The sequence below is a fragment of the Chiloscyllium punctatum genome, chromosome 3 (assembly GCF_047496795.1).
Source record: "Chiloscyllium punctatum isolate Juve2018m chromosome 3, sChiPun1.3, whole genome shotgun sequence".
NCBI classification, from domain to species: domain Eukaryota; kingdom Metazoa; phylum Chordata; class Chondrichthyes; order Orectolobiformes; family Hemiscylliidae; genus Chiloscyllium; species Chiloscyllium punctatum.
In genome coordinates this window covers 61,521,018-61,546,328 of record NC_092741.1, presented here as the reverse complement: position 1 = coordinate 61,546,328, position 25,311 = coordinate 61,521,018, and the positions used below count along the sequence as shown (strand labels likewise).

Genomic DNA, 25,311 nt, shown 5'->3' with positions numbered 1-25,311 from the left:
CCTTTTTAAAACTTTCTCCTCTCACCTTAAAAATATTTATAGTTTTGAACTTATAAATAAGGAGTAGAGTTGGATACACAAACTCACCAACCCTAGGGAAAAAAGTCAGTCCATCACAGAACTGAAAATGAAAGTCCATTTTCCCTCCATTTTAGGACCCAAGTTCTCAAAAATAATGGTATATTATGATTTTTCATCACATCAGCAAATTCTATGAAAGTCAGAATTCAAGCTTCCAGTTTCACTTCTTTTCATAGTCTGGCACTGTCATGAAGCCTAATCCTTTCCTTCCACAAAAAGGCATTTTCTTTGCTGAACTGATATTGTGGAGAAAATATATAGGTCAGATGGTCGCTTTGGGAGGAATTGAGTAGTAACCTTGCAAATATCAGTACTGGTTGTTCCACTATAATGTGTGTTTCATCAATATGAATTTGCTGTAGCATGATTGATGAATTGGGGACACCGTTTCTAAAGCACAAACTTTTAAAACATGTGTTAGCTGTAATGCGATTACATTGTCAACACTTTAAGCACTATTTCAAAAGCGCAATTTTTCTATAATGTAGGGTTACGCAGCCATTGCTTTATAGAAGAACTAACTGTAATCCTTGTAATCCATTTAATCACCCGAATTGTTAAAGTTCTCAAATCAAAAACACAAAAATGTAGAAAAATAAGGTATAAGATATATTTATTAAAACAGAAGCAGCTTTCAAGATGTCAGTCCACACAAAGTGTTTTGCATGTCGTGGCGTTCCTTGCTAACTCAGTTAATAAATTTACGTCATTGATTATGCTTGGTAATAAAGGAACGCAGTTGGCTTAATCTTTGATACCACAACTGGCTTCAATGAGCCGATTGTCCTGAAGTAAATCATTATCTAGATTATCCTCTCCTAATTTCTATGGACTACTGCTGAAAATATATGTTAGAATGGGCTCAACCATGATATTACCTAATCTGTTGACGCTGCTACTAGACTTACGCCTACCATAAAGTACCAACTTCTGCAAGAAGTGAAGATTAGACAAACAGGAAAAAAACAAAGCGTATTCTGTAAGCTCATTGCTAGTAAAATTGAACATACGGTTATGACAATTTGAAATATAACTTTCAAGCATAAATATACTGTTAGTGATTCTGTTTGCCCTACCAAACAGTCCAGGAGTCCAAATTGATCACCATACAATGTGCATTCAAGTGTGCAGTCTGGAAATGCTTGAGAGTTTTGACTGCAACCCTGGTAACCACATTTCAGGTTGTGTACCTTGAGAAATTTGTGTACTTTCCCACTTGATAAACTTAAATTCTAGACCAGCAATGGCAGGCATGGCATCAGACCAATAGATGTGCATGATGCTACTTTTATCTATGTGCAGTTACATCTGCTAGATTCCATTGCAGCATTTTAAATAAAATAGATTTTATCTATTTGAATTATAGTCTATTTTTCATATTGATCATCTTAACAGTAACAGATTTTTTTGTCATTTGTAAAACTTGCAGACAGTTCTTTGAGAGCATTAAAATAAATTTGCTTATTAACTGCACTTCACATTGTTCTGTAGTTCTCAAAAGAAATTCTTAAAATCCAAGAATGCAATATAACTTAATCACATGGCAGATGATGAAATTAATGCAATTGTTAAAATTTGAAATTGAAAACTAGTCATTGGAGGGGTGACCGTCAAACTAAAACAAAAATCTTGTTCACCAATTTCCTTCAGGGAAGGAAACCTCACACTTACGTGGAACTGATCTACATAGGACTGCAGGCCCAATGCATTCTGGCTGAAATGGCCAAACAGGCTGAATCAGTTCAAGGTCAGTTAGGGATGGACAAAAAAAAAGTGGTCTTTCCAGTGGTATCCACAACACATGAAAGAACTGACCAAAAACAAAAAGCTTAATCGAGGAACCTGTTAATGCAACCCACCATTATCTTCTTCAGGGCAATTAAGGTTTGGCATAAATGCTGGCCAATAAATGATGCCCTCAGCTCATGAATGAATGAAAAAAAACCTAGTTATCTCAAGCAGTTAAACAAGATTGATAGTACATGTATTTCTTTTCCATGTTGCAAGTCGTCTATATCTTGCTCATTTCGGCTGGTTAAATGGGTTATTGCTAGTGATCTGTTCTAATAATTTTCCAATTACTGAAGTTAAGCTAATGAGTTCTTGATTTCCCAGTCATGATTTATTATCCTCTTAAAACAAATTCATGCTTCATTGGCTTGACAACAATCCCTATCTTGGGTGAGCTTTTGCATAGATAAATATTTTTCTTCCAAATTCTTTTCTGTTTTTGAGGATATCTCCTGATTGCTACCAGCTCTTATTTAGAGTTACTTAATGTGGATCTATAGATTTTATGCAATTTCCATTGACATTAATAAATATTTAAATACAGGATGCTGACAAGAGAGTTACTGACTAGTTCGCAGATATGTTTTCTAGAATTAGAATCTGCATAACTCATTTACAAGCTTTATATAATTATACAAATTAAGCTATTTATTTACACACTTGCCCAATGTTATTGAAAACTACATAATTATCTGCATATCTTTAAAATTGCAGCTGCTCAGTTCATTTATAAACGAGATGATTACAACAGAAGAGCCTTTGCTGAGGAACCTCTGGAAGAAGGTGATGAATATGCAGAAGGTAAATTGGAGGAACCTTTCTACAGTAATCAGCCATTACTAAGTGAAGTTGATCAAGGTACGCTAAATTGTTATAGCATCAACTGCAAGTACAATTTTACATAATTGAAATATGGCTTCCATTTTTCAATTACCAGATATATTTTACAATTTTCTATAAAATATATAATGCCAAGTAAGTGAGTGAAAATTAAAAGCTATGCTGTTAGTCTTATAGGCATACCTGCATAAAATGGACTGTAGTACCACCCTCTAAATGACAATTGGCACTGGCCAATAAGTTCTGGCCTTGCCAATGATCGCCATATTCCAAGAACAAAAAAAATCTTGTTTTGTTTCTCTATATGTCTCATGCCCATATCCTAAAGAAAAAAGTCCATTGCAGCCTTGATCGTGCCTCATTATCCACAGGTTTTCAGGAAAGAGAACTCCACTATCCTCATGGGGAAAAAAAATGTAGTATTCTGACTTCACTTCTAATTGCTCTGATTTTAGAATTGCATTCCTTTTTTCTGCAAATCTCTGCCTTCAAATGATTCATGATATACATTTACCAAATCCCATTGTTATTTTAATGCATTTGATTAGATCAATCCTCAGTCTTGTAGGGATTCAGTTTACAAAAGCAGTATTCAGAATTTAGCCTTGAAGTCAGGCATCATTCTGATAAGATTTGTCTTCCCAAAATTTCCTCCCTGATTTATGGTGCCTAAAACTTGAAGACAGGGCCCATAGGGTCTAAATTGACTAAGATTGTGTGTAATTGAAGCAACAGTGTCTTTCAGTTTTATTCCAACTTCCTTGAGCTAAAGGCAACTTAGTTTTGTGTGATTTTTGTACCTACATCTGTCCTGTCTTTTCAATGACTTCCGTGCACTGAGATCAATATCCATTATATAACCTTATGAATAAGGAATGAGAATGTCATTCAGTCCTTTAAGCCAGCTCCACCATTCAATAAGATCACATCTGCTATGATTATAACCTCAAATCCACATTTCTGCTTATCCCTATAACCTTTACATTTCCTTGCTCAACAAGAATTGATCTATCTTTGCCTTAAAAATATTATCTGTTAGCCAGCCAGATATGCATGCTGATATGTTACCTGCTCCAACGCAAGTTTTTATTTTCTGCAGTAACCTTTGATATGGCACTTTATTAAATGTTTTCTGGAAATTGAAGCACATCCACTTTCTTTTAATCCATAGTACCTCCTCGAAGGCCTCCACTAGATTGATCAAATATGAGTTCCCTTTTACAAGGCCATGTTGACTCTGCCTGATTACCTTGAACTTGTAAAAGTGCACTGTTGTAGCACCTTTAATATTAATTTCTGACATTTTCCTGATTGCAGAATTTAGTATGCACTGCATTCCTATTATCACCTTTCAATGTTACCTCATTAAAAATATTCAGTAAGATTAATCATGTATGATTTGCCTTTTACAAATTCATGCTGGCCTTAAATGACTCTGACCTTTCCGAGTGCTTGTTGATTCCCACCCCCCGGACTTTTGTTGCTGAAACATTAGCCTGCAATGATGGCAGAATAACTAGCCCATATTTCAAGAAGGTGTCATGTTTTCAAGTCTCCAGCCGATGGCAAATCCCCCATTTTTGTGGGAAGATCAGAGGATTATGGTAAGCCCTTTCGCTGTCTCCAGTTTCGCTTCCTTTAGCAATCTTGGGTGCAAACCATCTGTACTAGGCATCTTAGCCAGTCTTTGCCGTACATCCTTCCTCTTGCTTTCACCCTATCCATTACCTTTACTGCCAAGATTCTATCAGCATTCTGTTCCTTGGTAAACACTATTACAATGTATTTACCAGTACACAATCCTTTATCCGAAATTCTTGGGGCCAGTTGCTTTTCGGATTTCGGAATTTTTTGGATTTCAGAATAAATGTCATTTTCAAAGTGAAATGAAAAAAACTTACCAAACAGCAGACCCGTGTGACTAGTACAAACGCTAAGACACAATTGACACTTCCCGGTGCTATGCCACGCTATATCTGAATGACATGGGTTGAGTGGGTGTGGGGTTGGGTCACGTTTTCGCATATCAAGCAACTATGCTATACAGAAAAAAACTTCACTAGCAAAACTTCGGATTCCAGAATTCTGGATAAAGGAATTATCCTGTACTAATTATTATAGCCTTCCCCAGCTCCTCAAAAGCAGATATCATCTTCTTTGTCCCTAAAAGGACCCACTTAATCTCTTTATACCCACGTAATATTCAGACCATGAGAAGAATTTTGGGATCACTTTTATGTTAACTGCCGTTCTATTTTTGTACTTTCTCTCTCCATCTCCTCTCTTAACTTCCTGTTTTGACCTAGTTTTCACTTAAATAATTCAACTGAAATATATCATCCACCCTTATTTGTTTCCTCAAGAACTATGGAGTATGATGAGGATAAATGTGAGCTTGGCTACTTTAGAAGGAAGAATAGAAAGGCAGCATACTATTTAAATGGAGAGACATTGCAAAATGTGGTGATTGAGGGATTTGAGTGTCTTCGTACATGAATCGCAATGTTAATATATTGGTACAGCAAGTGATTAGGAAGGCAAATAGAATGTTGATTATTCCAAGTGAAATAGAATATGAAAATAGGTATATTTTACTGCAAAGTTAGAAGTGTATTAGTGAGTGTGTGTACAGTTTTGGTCTCCTAAGAAAGAATGTAATTGCTTTAAAAGCAAATCAAAGGAGGAACACTCAATATATTCTTGAGATAAAGTAACATTTTGTGAAGAAAGGTTAAATAGGTTAGATCTGTATCTGAAGCTTAAAAGATGAAGGTCATCTTACTGAATCACAAAAGATGTTGAATGCATTGGGTAGCATGGTTACCTGAACAATGTTTCCTTTTGTGGCGGAAGTTAAAACAAGAAAACATACTTAAGAATAAAAGGCATAACTTTGAAGACAGGTGAGAATTATTTTTCTGACAGAAGAGTGTGGAATTCTCTTCCCCAGAAGATAATGGAAGTCGGGTCTTTAAGTTTATTTGAGACAGATTTTCATTTGACAAAGAAGTTGAAGGTTATGGGGAGGGGCAGATGGAAAAGCAGAGTTGAAGCCTGAACCAGATCAGTCAAGAGGTGGAGCAGGTTTGAAGAACTAAATGGTTTGCTTCAACCTTGAAGGGCTATGTTGCTATCTCATTGAGAAGTATCAAATATATATCGCTGTCAAATGAGCCCAGGTATGGCGGGACTGTCTTATGAGGAGAAGCTTAGTATATTAGGATTCTGTTAATTGGTGTTTTGAAGAATGAGAGGTGACCTTACTGAAATATAAAAGATTCTTAGAGGGCAGTAGATGCAGGAGAGATTGTTTTACCTCGTGGGATGGTCTAGACCCAGAGGGTATTAACCCAGAATAATTGGTCTCCCATTTGTGACAGATAAGGAATTTCTTGTCCCAGAAGGTAGTGAATCTGTGGAATTCTTTACCATAGAGGCTGAGTCATTTAGTATATTCAAGGCTGAGGTAGATTTTTAATCAGTAAAGGAATCGAGGCTTATGTGGAAAAGGCAGGAAAGTGGAATTGAGGTGTATCAGATTAACCGTGATCTCATTGGATAGCTGTGGAAGCTCAGTGGACTGTGCAACTTACTTATAACAGCATAGCAGTGATACCACCATCCATTTAGACAATGGGTCACTCTTATCTTTATTACACCAACCCACTTTGTATCTATAACCCTAATAGCCTTGTCGTGCAAAAAAATCTATTTAAGTGAATTCTGAATTTTTTTGATTTTATGACCAAGCCTCAACAGGATTTTAATGGAGAGTTCCAGATTCCTATAGCCCAATGTAAAAGAGTGCTTCCTGACTTTGCACCTGAAAAACTGGCTCTAATTTTAAGAATATGTACCCTTGTTCTGTACTCTTCTATGACAGAAAGTAGTTTCTTTCTATCTTGTGTTAACCACCTGATGAAGGAGCAGTGCTCTGAAAGCTAGTGCTTCCAAATAAATCTGTTGGACTATAACCTGGTGTTGTGTGATTTTTAACACCAGCATCTCCAAATCATGGTCTCCGTTCTCAAATCCCTGCAGAGATTTTCTTGCACCTTATGTTTTTATTTCAGATGCTTTGAAATATCCTGTTTTATTTTTATTATATCCTTTGTGAGGTTTGGTGCTTTGAATTGAGTTCAGTGCTCTTTTTTAAGTCTAACCAGGGTATTATTTAATTAATATAATTTCCGTTTACATTGGAATAAAGTCCAATATTCATGAACCTTTTTATGCTTGTTGGAAATGTTTTTATGTATTTTACCCTCTGCCCTTAAATCTCTCTGCTCCTTGGCTTGCCATTCAGAAATACTGTGACTTCCTCCTTTCCAAAATGGGTAATCACGTACTTGACAAAGTGGAACTTCATTTGCCACAGATTTTAATTAATTTAAGCTATTAAACTCAGTAGAAACTTGCTGCTCTCATTTGTGTATTTACTGTGTCACCTAACTTGGCATCAGCAAACTTTTGTATGCAACTATGTTCCTTATTTATAAATTCAATGAAATTCTGAGCTCCGTGTATAATGAAATCCTTGGGGATACCAATAGTAACATTGTGTTAATTAAGGTTCTTAACTGTTGTCCCTACTTTCTGTCCCTTAGCTCCTAATGAATTCCGTAGGTTTGAAGCTGGAGGCTTTCCTCTTGTGTGCTTTCTGACCCATGTAATATGCTTGTGATTTCAGTGAGCTATTCTGGAGAGCATAGAGTAGAGGTTAGTTGTCAATAGGAGCATTAAACACTTCTCTCCCATCTCCTCCACTTTCATCTCCAACATCAAAAGCAAAGATCTCATGAACTTCTTTAGCACTAAGTTTCAGAGCATTTGATCTGTTGTTTCTGCCATTTATCACCCTTCCCCCTAACTACTAGGCCAAACTTGTTGTAAAATTCTCCCTTTGTCTGGTTTCTATCCCGTTCCCCTCTCTAAGTTCATTTTGTCGAAGCAACCCGCTTCACATTTTCTCTACCTGACTCACCACTTACTGGCCATCCAACTTTTCCATATTGTTGATGGTTTTCTCTTCTTTGATATCTCATTTAGATTAGATTACTTACAGTGTGGAAATGGGCCCTTCGGCCCAACAAGTCCACACTGACCCGCTGAAGTGCAACCCACCCAGACCCATTCCCCTACATTTACCCCTTCACCTAACACTACGGGCAATTTAGCATGGCCATTTCACCTAACCTGCACATTTTTGGACTGTGGGAGGAAACCGGAGCACTCGGAAGAAACCCACGCAGACACAGGAAGAATGTGCAAACTCCACACAGACAGTCGTCTGAGGCGGGAATTGAACCCAAGTCTCTGGCGCTGTGAGGCAGCAGTGCTAACCACTGTGCCACCGTGCTGCCCTGGTCTGACTTTTATGGTGGTAATAACAGTGAAACATTTAAATCTGTCATTGCTTTTTCTCCTCAGAAAACAAGTCTTAAATCTGTTGTCTGTCCTTGCAAGGTTTTGTTGCGTCTTCAACCTCACATCCCTTTCCAAAGAACCTGAATACATTGCCACCTCCCAAACTCGTGCCTGACTTTCATAGGACTCCACATTTGAATTCCTCCAATCAGGTTCCCACCACCTCATTTACTTTTAGGAAGGGTAAACATCTTTCCTCAGTCTTCTCAACCTCTCTGCAACCTTGTTGACATGGTTGAGCACGCTATCCTCTTTATTTATCTAATGCTTCTCCTTAGTTCACCTGGATGATATTACATTTTTTGTGTTTCATTCTTATTTATCCAATCATAGCCAGAGAATTATCTGCGAAAGTCTCTCATTCCACTTCAGCATGGTTACCTCTGGTGTCCCCCAGGAATCCTTTTTCTCATCTGTATACTTTCTGTGAGCCATTGTGTTACAGAATCATAGAATCCCTACAGCATAGAAGCAGGTCATTTGGTCCATCAAGTCCACACCAACCATCTGAAGAGCATCCTACTCAGACCCACCCCCTCTATACCTGTAACCCTGCATTTTCTGTGGCTAATCCATCTAGACTGCACATCCCTGGACACTGTGGACAATTTAGCAAGGTCAGTCCACCCAATCCTTGGACTGTAGGAGGAAACCAGAGCACCCAGAAGAAACCCATGCAGACAAGGGGTGAATATGCAAATTTCACAGTCACCCAAGGCTGGAATTGAACCCAGGTCCCTGGCGCTGTGAGGCAACAGTGCTAACTGCTCAGTCACCATGCCTGCATAATGCTCTCAAAGGCTCTCATAAGTCAGTTGGGAAAATTGGATGAGATTGGCAAAAATTGAAACCTTTGTACTGAGACAAGAAAATCCAGTTCTCCAACCAAATGTTGAACAGCGAGATGAGAATCTCACTAATGAGTCACAAGGTCCGTTTGCATCCATTTGACACATGACCTTCCATTTTGAAGGCTGTAATGCTGGAAAAGCACAGCCAGTCAGGCAGCATCTGAGGCCAGGGCAATCAACATTCCGGGCATAAACCTTTCATCAGAATGAGGCTTCTTCAAGTTGTGTGTCAGTGATGACACTTCTTTCTTCCCTTTAGCTGTCTCTATATTGTCAGACTGCTTATTCAACTTCTGATAGTAGATGAGCATTAATCTCTGGCAATTAATAATGTGATTCCTGAAAGCATTGTGTTCAGTCCCAGCATGAACTCTGTTCCCTAGTCGTTGAGTGCATCCCTTTCCTTGCCAATGTTCTGAAGTGTACCTGACTGTAAGGTTTATGTTATATTTGACCTTGAAATCAGCTTGTGAACATACATCTGTATCATAATTAAGATGGTCAGTTTCCACCTTCATAATATTTCTGGAGTCTGCCAAAAACCATATCCATTTCTTTGTACAGTTGATTCTTGTAATAAATTTCTGGTTAGTCTCTGTATCTTCCATAAAGACAAACTCATCCAAAATCCTACCTTTGTTTGGATTCACACTAAATCCCAGTTACCTTATACTTCTGTACCAGGTGAGCCACATTGCTTTCAAGTTAAGCAATGCCTTGCTTTTAAAATGTTTCTCCTTGTTTCCAAATGCCTTTGTGATTTCACTGTTCTAAATCTTTGTAATCTAATCTGACCATCTTGGAATTCTGTGCTCCTTTCCTAATTCTAGCCTGTTGTGTGTGACTGATTTTAATTGCTTTAATTTGGTCGCTATGCTCGATCACAAAGTCTGAGATTTCTTCTCTAAGGTCTCCACTGACCTTTCCTCATTTTTAAGGTACATCTAAAATTTTGACCTGTATTTCAAATCAATCTGTTCATAGATGTTATTACACACTCTGGAGCAGGTGGGATTTGAATCCAGGTTTCCTAGTCTAGTAGTAGAGATTTTACTACTGTGCTGCAAGAGGGCCCAAATCTTTAACCAGCTTTTGATCATCTCCCTTGATACCATGTTAAATGTCTTGGTGTCATATTTCTTCATAATGCATCCTGACAATTTTTATGATGTTGACGTTGCTTTAAATTTTTTTTTCCACAACCTTTTTTTGCATGTTCTTACACGGGTTCAGAATGAAAATTGGCTGTGCCTCCTGAGCAAACCTTCAACTTGTCAGAAAATCCTTTCCCAGAGAGGACAACACAAAAAAAATGAATTAGATAAAGCTAACCTTCTAAATTGACAACATCATAGATCGAGGTCATTGGAGATTTCCCGACCTGTCAGGAAACTAGAATTCTATCCCTAGCTAAATAAAGCTGCAATGGCACTGTTGGTCCAGCTGAGACGTGAATGATAATGAGTTTTGGATGAGACAATCTTCCATTCCACATGAATTGCCCAGCTTCCACTTGGACTATTTTGATAATGGAATTTTTCCTGAATGGCTTTATGGGAATTTTAACTTTGTGAGTAGAAAGAGTTATTTCCAAGTGCTATGCATGAGTGTACTGTTGCATAATAAAGCCATTTAGTTTTTTAAAGATTTGGGTTAAAATACACAGAAACAAAATATTCATCCACTCAATTAATTTTTTTCCATATTAGTGTATTGATTTTCATGCTGTATGTTTACTAGGGACCTAACTGAATACACTTTTATGTTTCAGCTCGTCTTCATTCCTGTCTAGATAAAATGCGAGAAGTCTTGGGGGAATCTGTATCAGATCAAGTCATGGTTAATGCTGTGCTGAATAGTCAGTTTGATGCACATAAAGCCCTGGACCTTGTGCTATCTGAGGACTGCCAACAAAAAACAAAATTAAAGATGCAGAGTACAAACCCTACACGGAAATCAACAGTAGGTATGTGAATCTTTTAGGTTGTATGTGTTTTAATCGTCTCATTTACTAAAGGAAACAGCAAAGTATATGTCCAGATGTTTTGGTCTTCAGATGATGAGAGACCCGACAAACACCTGAGGTTTTGCGATGGCACTGTATCGAAGTCCCAATGCATAGATTCTCTAGGTATTACTTTTGAGCTTTAAACTTATGATGGACAATTTCCCTACTTCTAGGATCCTGTGTGACTGACTCTGAGTTGGAGTTTGTGATTTTGGACAGTTCTAACCTGCTTACAAAGATAGTTAGCTGGGCAATGTTAGATAGTAAAAATCCTGGTCTGACTCTTGGGTAACTATAACTAAAACCCTTAAATGTCCCCAGCAGACCCAATGACCCATCTGCTTCCCTGTCAATCTGGCCCCCTGACTTTGACACTCTTACTGCCCTCCCCACTTGGAGAAAGCGAGGGCTGCATATGCTGGAAACCAGAATTGAAAAGTGTGACACTGGAAAAGCACAGCAAGTCAGGCAGCACCTGAGGAGCAGGACAGTTGACGTTTTGGGCATAAGCCCTTCATCAGGAATGTGGTGGGGGTCAATGGGGGGTAAGGGTGCTGAGAGATAAATAGGAAGAGGGCTGTGGCTGGGGTGGATGGTAACTTGGATGGCCATAGATAGATGCAGGTGGGGGTAATGATGATAGATCGGATTGGAGGGTGGAGCAGATAGGTGAGAAGGAAGATTGACAGGTGGGACAGTTCAAGAGGGTGGTGCCATGTTAGAGGGTTGGATCTGGGAAGAGGTAGGGGAAGGGAAGATGAGAAAACTGGTGAAATCAACATTGACGCTGTGTGGTAGGAAGGTCCCAAAGCAGAAGATGAGTTCTTCCTCCAGGTGTCAGGTGGTTAGGATTTGACGGTGGAGGAGGCCAAGGATTTGCATGTCCTTGGCAGAGTGGGAAGGGGAATTGAAGTGGTTGGCTACAGGGCAGTGGGGTTGTTTGGGACATATGTCCCAGAGATGTTCTCTGAAACGTTCCACGAATTGGCATCCTGTCTCCTCAATGTAGAGGAGACCACGTCGAGAGCAATGGACAGGGTATATGAGGCATTTGAATGTGCAGGAAAATCTCTGCCATTTTTGGAAGGATCCTTTGGGACCTTGGATGGAGGTGAGGGGGAAGATATGGGCACAGGTTTTGCACCTCTTATGGTGCTCTACCCACTTACCTTACATACCTTTTCATTGTGGCTCCTGAAAGAACATTTTGCGCGTTTAAACTCTTTATTGCAGCTAATGTAATTTCTACATGGATTTTGCGCTGCTATCTCTGAGGATTACTGTACTGAGTCAGGCGGATCCTACAACAGAATACTGCTCAGAAAAAGTGGTTCAAGACCATAGCTTCTTGAAAGTGGCCATGCAAGTAGATAAGAGAAAGTGAGGGCTGGAGATCAGAGCTGGGAATGTGTTGCTGGAAAAGCGCAGCAGGTCAGGCAACATCCAAGGAGCAGGAGAATCGACGTTTCGGGCACGAGCCCTTCTTCAGGAATGAGAAGGGCTCATGCCTGAAACGTGATTCTCCTGCTCCTTGGATGCTGCCTGACTTGCTGCGCTTTTCCAGCAACGCATTTCCATGCAAGTAGATAGGCTGGTAACGAAGACATACGGCATGTTTGCCTTTATTGGTTGGGGAATTGAGTACAAGAGTTAGAATGTCATGTTGCACCTTTATAAGTTGATTGGGCCACACTTAGAGTATTGAGTTCAATTCTGGTCGCCATATTGCAGGAAGGTTGAGGATCCTTTGGAGAGGGTGCAGAAGAGGTGAACCAGGATGTTGCCTGGATTAGAGGGTATGAGCTATAAGGAGAGGCTAGAAGAACACAGGTTGTTTTCTCAGGAGCAGCGGATTTAATCAGTCTGTAAAATTGAGATACATAGATAGGGTTGACGGTAAAAATCTTTTTTTCCAGAGTTGAAATGTGTAATACCAAGTGGAATGCCTTTAAGGTGAAAGGGGAAAGTTCAAAGGAGATGTGAGGGGCAATTTGTTTTTACGCAGAGTGTGGTAGAAATCCGGAACGCGCTGCCAGGGCTGGTGGTGGAGATAGATAGGTAGGACGTTTAAGGGACTTTTAGATAAGCACATGTATATGCAGTGAATGGAGAGATATTTACAAGAGGACGTAATTACAATTTGAGGGGCGATAGATTTAAGGCAGATGTCAGAGGTAGGTTCTTTACACAGAGAGTGGTAAGGGCATGGAATGTCCTACCTACTAATGTAGTCAAGTCAGCCACATTAGGGAGATTTAAACAATCCTTAGATAAGCGCATGGATAATTTTGGGACAGTGTAGGGGGACAAGCTGAAAATACTTCACAGGTCGGCGCAACATCGAGGGCCGAAGGGCCTGTTCTGCGCTGTATTGTTCTATGTTCTATATGGACCAAGGGCAGGCAGACGGATTTGTTTAATTTGGTGTCATGTTCAGCACAACATCGAGGGCCGAAGGGCCTGTTCTGCGCTGTATTGTTCTATGTTCTAAAAATGACAGGAAGGTCAATATGTTTTTTTGTCTGACTGGGTCAGAAATAGGATTTCTGATCCTGATCAAATGATCTGAGCCGTCATATAATTTCAAAACTTGGAGAAGATTCTGTAGTCAAAGATGAAACTTGGCTAATTCCACAGGTTTGCATTTTTTTATGTTGGATTTCATCATGCATATAAAACTGGCATAGCATGTTAGTGCAGAAATTATGAAATATGCATGTATCTTGCTGACCTTTGCATTTAATTAATACTTACTTTACTGCAGCACAACTGTTTGTGAATTTTAACTTAAGTAATCCCACTCTACAGTTGTACTACTGGTACTTTGGTTGAAGATTGACATGTGTGATACTGTGGACCACTTGAGCAGCCAAGATGGATCACCACTTAGCACTTTTGGCTGAAGATTGCTGTACATACTTAATCTTTAGCACCTATGTGTGGGGCTCTTGATCATTAAAGATGAGAATATTTGTGGAGCGCCTCCTCCAGTGAGTTGTTTAACTGTCCACTAGCATTCATGACTGGATGTGGCAGGACTGCAGAGCTCAGGTCTCATCCTTTGATTGTGCTATTCCCGAGCTGTGTCTGTTACCTATTGCCTTTGCTGTTTGGCGTATGCTGTTATTCCTGTTTGGTAGCTTCAACAGGTTGACACCTCATTTTTAGGTGTGCTTGGTGCTGCTCCTGGTATGCTCTGTGCGTACTCCATTGAACCAGAGTTGATCTGGCGTGATGGTAGTGGTTGAGTGGGAGAATATGCTGGGCCGTGAGGTTGCAGATGGTGTTGAAGTACAATTCTGCAGTTGTTAGTGGTCCACAGTGCCTCATGCGTGGCCAAGCTTAAGTTGCTAGATCTGTTCAAAATCTGTCCCATTTAGCATTATAGTGCCACAGAACATGGAGGGTATTCTCAACATGGAGGGTATTCTCAAGTTGGAGGCGAGACTTCTGCACAAAGACTGTGTAGTGGTCACTCTTAACAATACTGTCTTAACAACTCTGCAGCCAGCAGCTTGGTAAGGGGTGAGGTTGAGTATACTTCTCCCTCTTGTTGGTTCCTTCACCACCTGCTGCAGAACCAGTCTAGCAGCTATGTCCTTAAGGACCTGACCAGCTCATCAGTGAGGAACATTGAAATCTCTAACCAAGAATGTATTTTTTGCCCTTGCCACCCTTAGTGGTTCCTCAATGTGTGGTTTAACATGGAGGACTACTGATTCAACAGCCAAGGGAGGACAGTACATAGTAATCATCAAGTACTTTCTTTACCCATGTTTCCTTCATGAGGACTGAGATCAGCATTGAGGACTCTTGGGGCAACTTCCTCCTGATTGTTTATCACTGTGCCACTGCCTCTACTGGGTCTCCATGCTGGTGGGACAGGATACATCTAATGATAGTGGTGGTGATGTCTGAGACATAGTCACACTCATGGATTAATGCCCTATAGACAATGTCAGGCTGTTGCTTCATTCGTGTGTGAGACAGCTCTCCCAGTTTTAGGGCTAACCAGCCAGATGTTAGGAGAATAGGGTTGTTTTTGCCATTGTTATTTACGGTGCCTAGGTCAGTATTGCGTGGTCTGTCTGGTTCCCTTTCTTTGTTGAGACTTTTCACAGTAATTGTTACAGCTGAGTGCCTTGCTGGCCCTTTCAGCAGTCAGTTGAGAATCAGTTGCATTGCTGTGACTCTGAAGTCACATGTAGGCCAAACCAGGTGAGGAGAGACAGATTTTCTTTCCTGAAGGACGTTAGTGAGCCAGATGGCTTTTTCTGATACTCAACAATGGTTTTATCGTCATCAGTAGATTCTACGTATTTTTCAAAACTGTTCAAAAGAAGGATCGCTGGACCCAAGACGTTAACTCTGTTTTCTGTCCATAGATGCTGTCAGACCTGGTGCGTTACTCCAACTACTTTGTTGCGAGTAGTGGAGTTCCCTTACATCTGCAATCCTTAGAACACAAAATATTTTTTATTCCAAAGAATGTTCTTGAAATTTGCTTAAGGGCTACTTTTTGATTTTCTATGGTTCCTTTTTGATTTGCAAGAGTTCCTTTTCCATTGCCTCTAACTCATTTATTAGGTGACCTCATTATGCTGCAACAATACCTTGTGCTTATGCTGACGTATACGCTTGCACTGAAGCAGAATTCAGAGATTTCATCAGTATTTTTACTAATTATCAGTCCTTTCATAAACTTAAAGTGACATCGCACAAGGAAAGCATTGATTTCCGGCACATAATGATATTTAAATTGACACAAGAGGCGAAAGTTATCAAAAGTTCTACACAAAGTAACTGATAGACATACAAGGAAACCATTACCACAAATACACTTTCTTTAGATTTAGTGAGATCATTTTTCCAGTGACTTTTAGACAAAGTTGGAAAATTTTTACCAGATACTCCCATTTAAACTGCATCTCTGATCTCAATGCTAGACTTAAGTTTAACAGTTCATTGCAAATGGATCCACCACAATTTTCCGTGTATAGTAATTCTTGAAATTATGCAGCCTTAAACAAAAACTAATGGTGGAAATGGTTAGTTCTCTTGTTGGCGATGGTTACTGCCTGGCAATTGTGTGGTATGAATGTTATTGAAATTTACCAACCCAAGCCTGTATGTTGAACTGCATGCCATGCTGCTCAGAAATTTTCTGATTTTTGCTCTCTGTTTGTAAGGTGCATACCTATGTGTATCAGTTGACAAATGGCCAAATGGTGAGTGTTTTAAAGGTCAGGGTACAGTAAATAGTAGAGATGGGAGCATAAAATTCCAGCTACATTGATAGATTGAATGGGCAAAAGTGGCAGATGAATTTTGACGTAGATCAGTATACGGTAATTCATTTTTTGACCAGAAAAAGAGTAAATTCAAGTTTTTTCTAAAATATTGCAAACCTAGGTACAGTGGAGATACCAAGGTCGGTTTGATCTCATCCTGCTTCCAGGGAGAGGGATGGCATTTTGGTAGCTGTGGCATGCAATTTGGTGCAGAGAATGAGAACATTATCTTCAGTGTTCACACTATTTAATTGTAACAAATTATTACTTGTTCTGAGTGTAAGGTAAGGCAAGGTGTAAGGTGAATTAACAAATGTAGCAGAGTGGAAAAAAGGTTAAATTTTACAATTCTACGATTCTGTCGATAGTGAGATGGAGCCAGAATGCTTTAGGGCTGCAAGACTTAAACTATGGATAAACTGAGAATGTAGTGGGGCTTGCGGGTGACTTGTTTGAGGAATTTAGGATTTTGAAAGGAAGTGATAGTTTCATCAGTGGACACACTTGTCCTCAAAAAAACTATCTGGAACGATTGGACATTATAAGAATCATGTGATTCAGGAGAGAAGACAGGAGGTGCCTAAACAGAAGATATGTAATGGATGGAATAATTACAGAGAACTATTCCACAAAGGCAGATCCCAACAGATATTTGCTTGCCAATGGTATTAGTGATTTTGGCGTCAGGATAGGACTTTTGGATAAAGATCGGACAGAATAGGCTTGAGCTTTGCCAGGTGCTTAATAATGCAACCTAAAAGGGCAGATCCATCACACAATCTAGGATTTGGTCAGACTACCTTTCAAGCTAACTGATAAAATGGTCCTAAGTGGACAAATAGCAGGAAATGTAATCATATTGCAGACAATAATTTATATATTTTTTAGCTGGCTGCATGTCAGTTATTTTCTTGTGGCTCCATCTCAGGCAACCTCCAATAGTCTAACTATTTTCTCTGAAGTTCATTGAAGTAGGTTCTTATTATCAGATGAATGTACAGAATATCTAGAAATTTTATTTGTGGATTTCTTAATATTTTGATCTGAGACAATGATGGTTTTAGGCTTCAGTGAATGTCATCTTTTTGTGAATCTTTCTGATCAAAAAAGAAATGTACATTTATATATCTCAACATGGTTAGATGATTTCTAACCAAGATGTTGTCAGTGCTTCCATTGTAGGTTTTGTAAAGTGATTTCAATTTCCTGCATTCTAACATGCAACAACTAGCACATTCCAAATTTAAAGTAATAATTTAATGTGCTGGATGTAATAAGATCATGGGCGACATGGTGGCTCAGTGATTACCATTGCCTCACAGTGTCAGAGACCCAAGTTTGATTCCAGCCTTAGGTGACTGTGTATGTGGTGTTGGCACATTCTTTCTGTGTCTCTGTGCATTTCTACTGGATGTTCCAGTTTCCTCCCACAGTCCAAGGATGTGCAGGTTAGGAAGAATGGCCATGCTAAGTTGTCTGTAGTGTCCAGGGATGTGCAGATGAGTTAGCCATGTTAAATGTGAGGTTATGGGGATAGGATGGTTGGGGGTGCTGTGATGCTGTTAGGAGGGACTGTGCAGACTTGATGGTGAAAGTGGGGACTGCAGATGCTGGAGTTCAGAGTCAAGATTAGAGTGGTGCTGGAAAAGCACAGCAGGTCAGGCAGCATCCGAAGAGCAGGAAAATCGACGTTTCGGGCAAAAGCCCTTCATCAGGAATCCTTCTACACCCCTCATTCCTGATGAAGGGCTTTTGCCCAAAACGCCGATTTTCCTGCTCCTCGGATGCTGCCTGACCTGCTGTGCTTTCCCAGCACCACTCTAATCTTGACCCAGACTTGATGGGCCAAATGCCTCTTTCCACACAGTTGGGACTCTGTTTAGGGCAGCATGGTGGCTCAGTGATTAATTAGCACTGCTGCCTCACAGTGCAACGGACCCGCATTCGATTCCAGCCTTGGGCAACTGTCTGTGGAGTTTGCATATTCTCCCTGTGTCTGCATGGGTTTCTTCCGGATGCTCCAGTTTCCTCCCACGGTCCAGAGATATGCAGGTGAGGGGAATTGGCCATGCTAAATTGTCCATTGTGTTCAGGGATGTATAAGTCAGGTGCACCAGTTAGGGGCGATGCAGAGTAATGGGTCTTGGTGGGATATTCTTTGAAGGGGCAGTGTGGACTTGTTGGGCGAAGGGCCTATTTCCCCACTGTGGGAATACTTTTAAAAAAAAGGAGTAAAATTGGGCAGTTTGATTCTTCGAGTGTACTCTGCCGTTTGGTTATGGTTGATATGTTTCTCAACCCCAAATAATGAACTCGTCAGGCAGCGTCTGCAGAGAGAGAAAGGGTGATTATGTTTTAGGTCCATTTTTTTTTAAAAAGGCCTTTGACCTAAACCTTGCTTTTGTTTTTCTTTCTGTAGATGCTGCCTGACCTCCTGATATTTCCTGCATATTGTATTTTCATTTTAGATTGTAGCATCCAGAGCAGTTTGCTTCTATCTATTTAATTAGTTTTGATAATTTTATATTTTTGAAAAGTCATTTTAGTAACAAATGCCTTTTTTCCTTTTGTTTCTTTTGTGGCCCTGTCTTCTTCCAATCTGACAAAATTGGGGATTGCCTTTGGGTTTCTGAAATCCTATTTGGTTTCTTGTTCATCATCTGACCATTTCTGGCTATCGTAAGGTAAGGAGATATATTTTATTCATCCAGATTAGTAGATTCTAAACACCCAGATTCACATTTACCAGTAATGTTATTAGATGATACTGATAATTCTTCAGCTTTTGATTTGAGTATTCTATTGTCGACCAAATCTGAGTTAAGTTGTGTGTCTGCCCCCATGGCAGCCTGTGAATCTGTTAATAATGAAAGTGCAAATGAGGGAGAGGAAACCTCAGCACAGTGCATTTCGTTGTTGGAAATGATCCAAGAAACCCCAAATGTGGTACAGACAGATGTGAAGATGTTGAATGGCCCATTGACTGACCAGGCTACAATAAGTTCAGACAGAGGCATAAATCTCGCAGATCTGATTAAAGCCAGTGAACATAGTGACCAAGATTTGAATTCAACTATGCTACCTCTCTGTGATGTATCAGAATTGCCTCCAGTAATGAATTTTGAACAGTCTGTCAGGCCTGCATCAGATATATCAAGGTTGTCTGTATTAACACAAAATAATACTGAAGGAACTTTGCAACCTTCCCCAACGTCCCTCTCAAAACTGTCTTTTACAATATTAAACGCCAATCACCTTCCATCTAACTCTTTAAATGCGCCAGCACAAAACCCTGAGTGCTTAACTTCATCTCTTAGGGCTTTGAGTCTTGTCGATCAACTGAACCAACACCAGCAGAAAAGTAATGGACTCAATAATACTCTGGTTACAAATGCCCAAAGCAGTCCAGTAGACATAACTGGAGGAAACAATTTGTCCTTTCATCAATATGGAAGTCCGTCTCTAGCTGATCTTATTGAGGAACATGAAAAAAATAGTCCTAACAGCTCAGATTCCTCCTCTGTTCCTTCTCAGTTTCAGTCAGTAATGTCAGCGCATAGTGCAATATTGCCATTAGGGTCTTTATCTTTGGCACAGTTAGCCAGTGAATGCCAGACTAAAACAACAACAGATACATTCACAGGATCGTTGTCATCTTTAATAACACCCAAACCAATGTGTACTTCTGAAATGGGGAAAATGTCACTGTTTGATTTGATCACAGAAAATACTCAGCAAATGCCTGAAAATTCAAAAGCAAAGGATGCTTATTTTGTTACATGTGAAATTCCGCATTCTTCAGGAAAAACCATAGGGCAGCTATCTACTGATTTGAATGTGCTGACACAACAAAATACCTGTGCACTGGACACTGATCTTCTAAGCATGTTTGTCCAAAAATCTGACCTCCAAAATACAAAGCCAGCAAATTACAAAACATTTAATAGGAATACAAGTATTCATAATCATAAGCTTTCAAAGCGAACGAGGACCACATCTTGGACAAAACATTGTTGTGCTGAACCATCTTGTTTTGCTCTTGCAATATGTTTTCAGAATCCTGTAAGAAAAAAGAAAAAGTCTTCACTTAATATTCACACAACGTTTTTATACAGCAGGCAAGTTCCAGAAACAAAGGGAGAAGATCAGATTCCTTTATTTGAAATAAAACCATTTGACTTCAGTACACCTTCTCCAGATGATATTATAAAGGCTAGCCAGAAGAAAGCTTTTATTAGAGACTAAGGCTAATATGATGCTGCCTTCATTTGTTTTATACTGGGGTTTTTTTTTGTTGTGTTGAAGAATGTTTTGGGCTGGATCTTCATTTAAACTTTTGGGGAAGTTGTTCAATTACAGGCGTTGTTTCAGGCTGTTGGTGCATATTAAAAAAGACAGAAGGCTGTTGGCAAACTTTCCACACTTTTTGTTTAGTTCAGTCACTGGGTACTATCCATTATGACATAATGATGAACTTTACCTCTATCTCAAAGATATGTGTGTGTATATAATGTTCATTCTTCATGTGCTGTATTAAGATGACTTCATTTGGACCAATCTTTATGAAAATATTAGATTTTTATTTTTATTTTTAATTTTTCTAATATTCTTAATTGGATTTTACAGAAATACAACTTTGGTGTATTTGTAATTTTTCTATAATTCTAATAGTGAAAAGCAGTTTTCCAATTTGCAAGAATCTCTTTCTTTCTTGCCCAAACTGAAGTTGGGCATTTAACAAAAATTTGTTGCATTTGCTTCTGGTGTCAAGTGAAACCACACTACAGAAGACTGTAATGCAAGAATTAATATTTTTTAAAACATATAAGATCCTAAAAGGTGCAAAATGGTGTTTTTTGGTGATGCTGTGGAACTGGTTGCTTTTTCAGCACTATTCTGTGCATTTGCTCAAATTGCGTATCTAAGCTCTTCCTTTATATCACGGTTGATAACCATGCAAAACAGTAATTTCACTGGAAGTATGTAAGTTGTATGAGAGTCTAGAGTAGTCAATTTTAATATCACTTAAGTTTATACCAATTACTGCACAAAAGTTCACTTCTAAAATATACATCTTGTACTGAGCAATTATTAATGAGACGGGCATAAAGGTTGTGTTGTGAATTAGTACTTTCCATTACTGCCTCATATCGACCTCTATGAAATATAAGCAGACACTTTCATTTTACTATGTCATAGCTGATGTCAGAAAATCAAATAAAATATAATGGGGGTAACATTTATCTTCCAGCAGTGCAAAACTGTCTCTCAGTAAATTGGCTGTAGTGCTTTTACTGTGTCTGTTACTATTTTCCATTGACTTCAAAAATATTGCCAAGATTTTCTTTTTACTTCAAATCAAGTGTAAGTAACAGAAAAACCAGGAAACAAGGTTCCAACTATCGTTCTATGATCTTCAGTTGAAGGACAATTACTATAAGATAGACAGCCAATTTACAATTTGTTTCTTTCACACTGCTGGAGTGGACTAGTTTCACACCTACGACGAGTCCTCTTGTTAGCCATTGTAGTCAGGCATTTTTTGTCTTCTCTGGTGAAATGGTGAAGTAGGTTAAGCTGTTAAATTGTAGGATTTCCTTCCAATGATATTGCAGTTACTGCCCCTACTTCTTGTGCGATCACTGAATCTCATCCTCCAACTTGCAAACTGACAAAAATGGTTTGATTAAAAAAGTCAGATTGTAAATAAATTAAAATTGGACAGCTGTATGTTCAAGTCCATTGTTGTACATGACTTGATTCGCCCACTACAGTTGCAATTTCATGAGCTGAAAGTTTTGGAGTGAACTTACCATTGAAATACAATCTCTGCAGAATTTCAACTTATTGTGTTTGTCACTGTAATTGACACTGGCATGTTTTATTGTTCATGCTTAATGTTATATATTTAAAAGATGCAAAAGATTTTAACAGATTTAGAAAATTAAAATGATTTGATCGAGCTATTCATAAGCCAATATTTTAAAACTTGAATACATTTCAAATGAGTTAATTTACTACCAGTATATATTTTTATATAAAAGTTAAATCACTGAATTTAGATTTTACAGTGTTATTTAATATTGAGATTTTGAATTTGTAATGTCATTGAAAATTGGTCTTATGGATTCTGGACTACATGAATAAATTCAGTTTTAAACAAAAAAAGGTTATTGCCTGGATTGTGCATTGAGAATAATGGTGAGGCTAGCATTAGTGATTTAACTGCATTAGATAAAATGACAGCAGCCTTCAGATCGTATGGTTGCAGTTAAAACTGGAAATTCAGAAGATGTAGTCTTGATTTAACCTACTACATCACAGATTGTGCTGTAATGTTAAAGTGGGTCCTTGATTTATGAATATTTGACTTTTGAACACAACCTCATAGAGGTGTCATTTTAACTAAATATTTCCGTACTTACAGCTGTTTATATTATCCTGTATTATGTTCCGACTTGCAAATAAATTGACTTGTGAATAAATTGACTTAAAAATGGAACCCCTTTGTGATCTACAGATTGCCCATACCTTGCTGACAGGTTCAATATTAAGATTACTGAAAGGATGTGAAGTTACAGTGGTTAATCATCCTCTCACATTAAGGCAGCTAAGTTTAGGGCTGGTGTTTTTAGAAATGGATCAGGCTGGGATGTCAGGTTGCGACATGGTCGAGTTGGACCAAAAGGTCTGTTTCTGTGCTGTATGACTCTCTCTCTCTCTCTCTCTCTCTTTAACTAAATGCTTAACAGTTACACTGGCTTAACAATCTGATTGGCCCTGAAAATTTAATTTTATGTGTGTAGAGGGTGTCACTTCTGTGAAAATTGGTACGCTATTGGTGATTTTTAAAAACAAATGCTTAAATTTTCTGTGCCTACACTTAGGCCTTTCTCAGTCATCTATCTTTCTTTCCTAATTTTTATTTTGCTTTCTGTACATCGTTTATATCTAATTTCTGCTTTATGCTTCCTGGTTTAGAATCTATGTTGTGGGAATTCTTTAACCTTCCATGAGATTAAAGAGCTTTCACTGTTTCTTGAACCACTCTCAAGCATCAGACATTTCCCTGAAGAAGGTGCTGTGCTGGATGACATGGTGGGTGTGCCTGCGCTGAAAAGCCCTCAAGCTCTCTGGGCAGTTGACAATGCAGCAAATGGCAAGCGCCATTCCTGTTTTTGCTTTGTACAAAATCTTCCCTTTTTCAGTTTTACAAACTTAGTTTCCTAGTTAAGAAACACTTGTAGCTGCTAAGTGGAGCTAGATGTGTTGGGTGCTAAACTGAAGAAGGAGGAAGGGAACAATTTACAGTCTGGAAGACAAAATAGAACACAAGGCCTTATTGACTGAAAAGATCCTTTAAAAAAATCACGGAAAGTAAAATAAGGTTAAGAAAGTGTTGTTTGAGGAGCTGGCAGCTGATGATAAGCAAATGAAAGCAGAAGTCAGTGATCAGAACAGTAGAAGGAAAAACATGAGAGAAAATGTAACAAGGAGAAAAATATGAAATTGAAGATGCCCAGTCAAGTACGTAGGTCATGTGCTGTCAGCAAAATAATTTAACTTGGATCCTGAAAAGTTGTGAATTGTAACAGACATACAGCAATCAATGGATGTGATAGCTGTACAATAGTTTGTTGGATTCGTGAGCTACTGAGCAAAATTCTGCTTAATTTGTCATCAGATTGGCAGTGATTTTGCATAAGTGTTGACAAGGATATGCAGTGGTACTGGGGCACAGAATAAGTAGCAGCTTTTATTCAAATAAAAAAAAACTAGCAACAACAGATCAACATGTTGTGGAAGTCATTAACACCACAATGACATTTAATCTGAATCTTTCTTTAATCAGACACTGGGCATTCCCCAGGGAAGGAACATCACCCCAATAATGAGCAGATACCAGACAAAAAACAACAACCAACTCCCACGTGTCATCAATAAAACCAATACACTTTAAAGATAATGAAAGAAATGTATACGTGAGATTCCAGAATTAATAGAGTTTTGTTAATAACTTGTAAACAAAAAAAAACCCGAAAGAACTGTGGATGCTGGAAATCAGAAACGAAAACGGAATTTGCTGGGAAAACTGTGGACTGTTAGTGGCTGATAATGGATTGTTTGTAGTCCATGTAATATCTGGTCTGCGGGGGTTGGGTTAAGGGTGGCATGGTGGCTAAGTGGTTAGCATTGCTGCCTCACAGTGCCAGGCACCCAGGTTCGATTCCAGCCTTAGGTGACTGCCTACATGGAGTTTGCACCTTCTGCCCATGTCTGTGTGGGTTTCCTCCCATAATCCAAAGATGTGCAGGTCAGGTGAATTGGCCATGCTAAATTGCCCATGGTGTTCAGGGGTGTGTAGGTTAGGTGCATTAGTCAGGAGTAAATGTAGAGTAATAGGGTAGGGGAATGTTCTGGGTGAGTTACTCTTCAGAGGGCCGGTGTGGACTTGTTGGGCCCAATGGCCTGTCCCCACTGTCGGGACTGTATGATTCTGTACATAGCACACTTGGATCATCAAGACATCCCATTGTGATTTCTAATTTATATACACAGAATGAGCAGTTCAGGTTTAAACCCCATCACCAGCTTCTCTAGGATATTTGTGAATAGACTATAAAAGCAGGCCTTACTAGCAAAGCCCATGACTAAATTTTCAAAAGTTAGTAATCCTGGAAATGTATATCAGCAACTATTAAACAAAAAGTTTTAATTTTAGATCTTCTGCATTAAATGATTGTCCTGCCTCAAATTTGCAAATACTGGTGGATTTCCAGTATTGCAATTTTGATTTTAAACCTGGAAAGTAAGTAGTGTTTTTTTTCAACTTTGTAGATGCTTGAAATCTGAAGTCAAAACAGATTGTCCTGGAGTTAATCAGATCAAGTAGCATCTCAGGATAGAGAAGCAGAATGAATGTTTAATGTCAAATATGATCTTTAGAACTGAAGGAAGGTAGAAATAGTTTGGGTATTATGTCATCTGAAAGAAGGAAATGGGAGAAGAACAAAATGTAGGG

General features: G+C 38.9%; 1 protein-coding gene across 2 annotated transcripts in view; it reads left to right on the top strand.

Moving 5' to 3' along the window:
- The window catches only part of hbs1l (HBS1-like translational GTPase), a 170,651-nt gene that overhangs the window by 19,089 nt on the left and 126,251 nt on the right, over positions 1-25,311 (top strand). Inside the window, exons 3-4 of one of the 2 annotated variants that reach the window (XM_072554022.1) lie at positions 2,587-2,673; positions 10,762-10,956. In XM_072554022.1, coding sequence (XP_072410123.1) covers positions 2,587-2,673; positions 10,762-10,956 — 282 coding nt within the window. Of the gene's footprint in view, positions 1-2,586; positions 2,731-10,761; positions 10,957-25,311 lie in introns of both variants that reach the window. The other variant, XM_072554012.1, reaches the window with a different exon arrangement.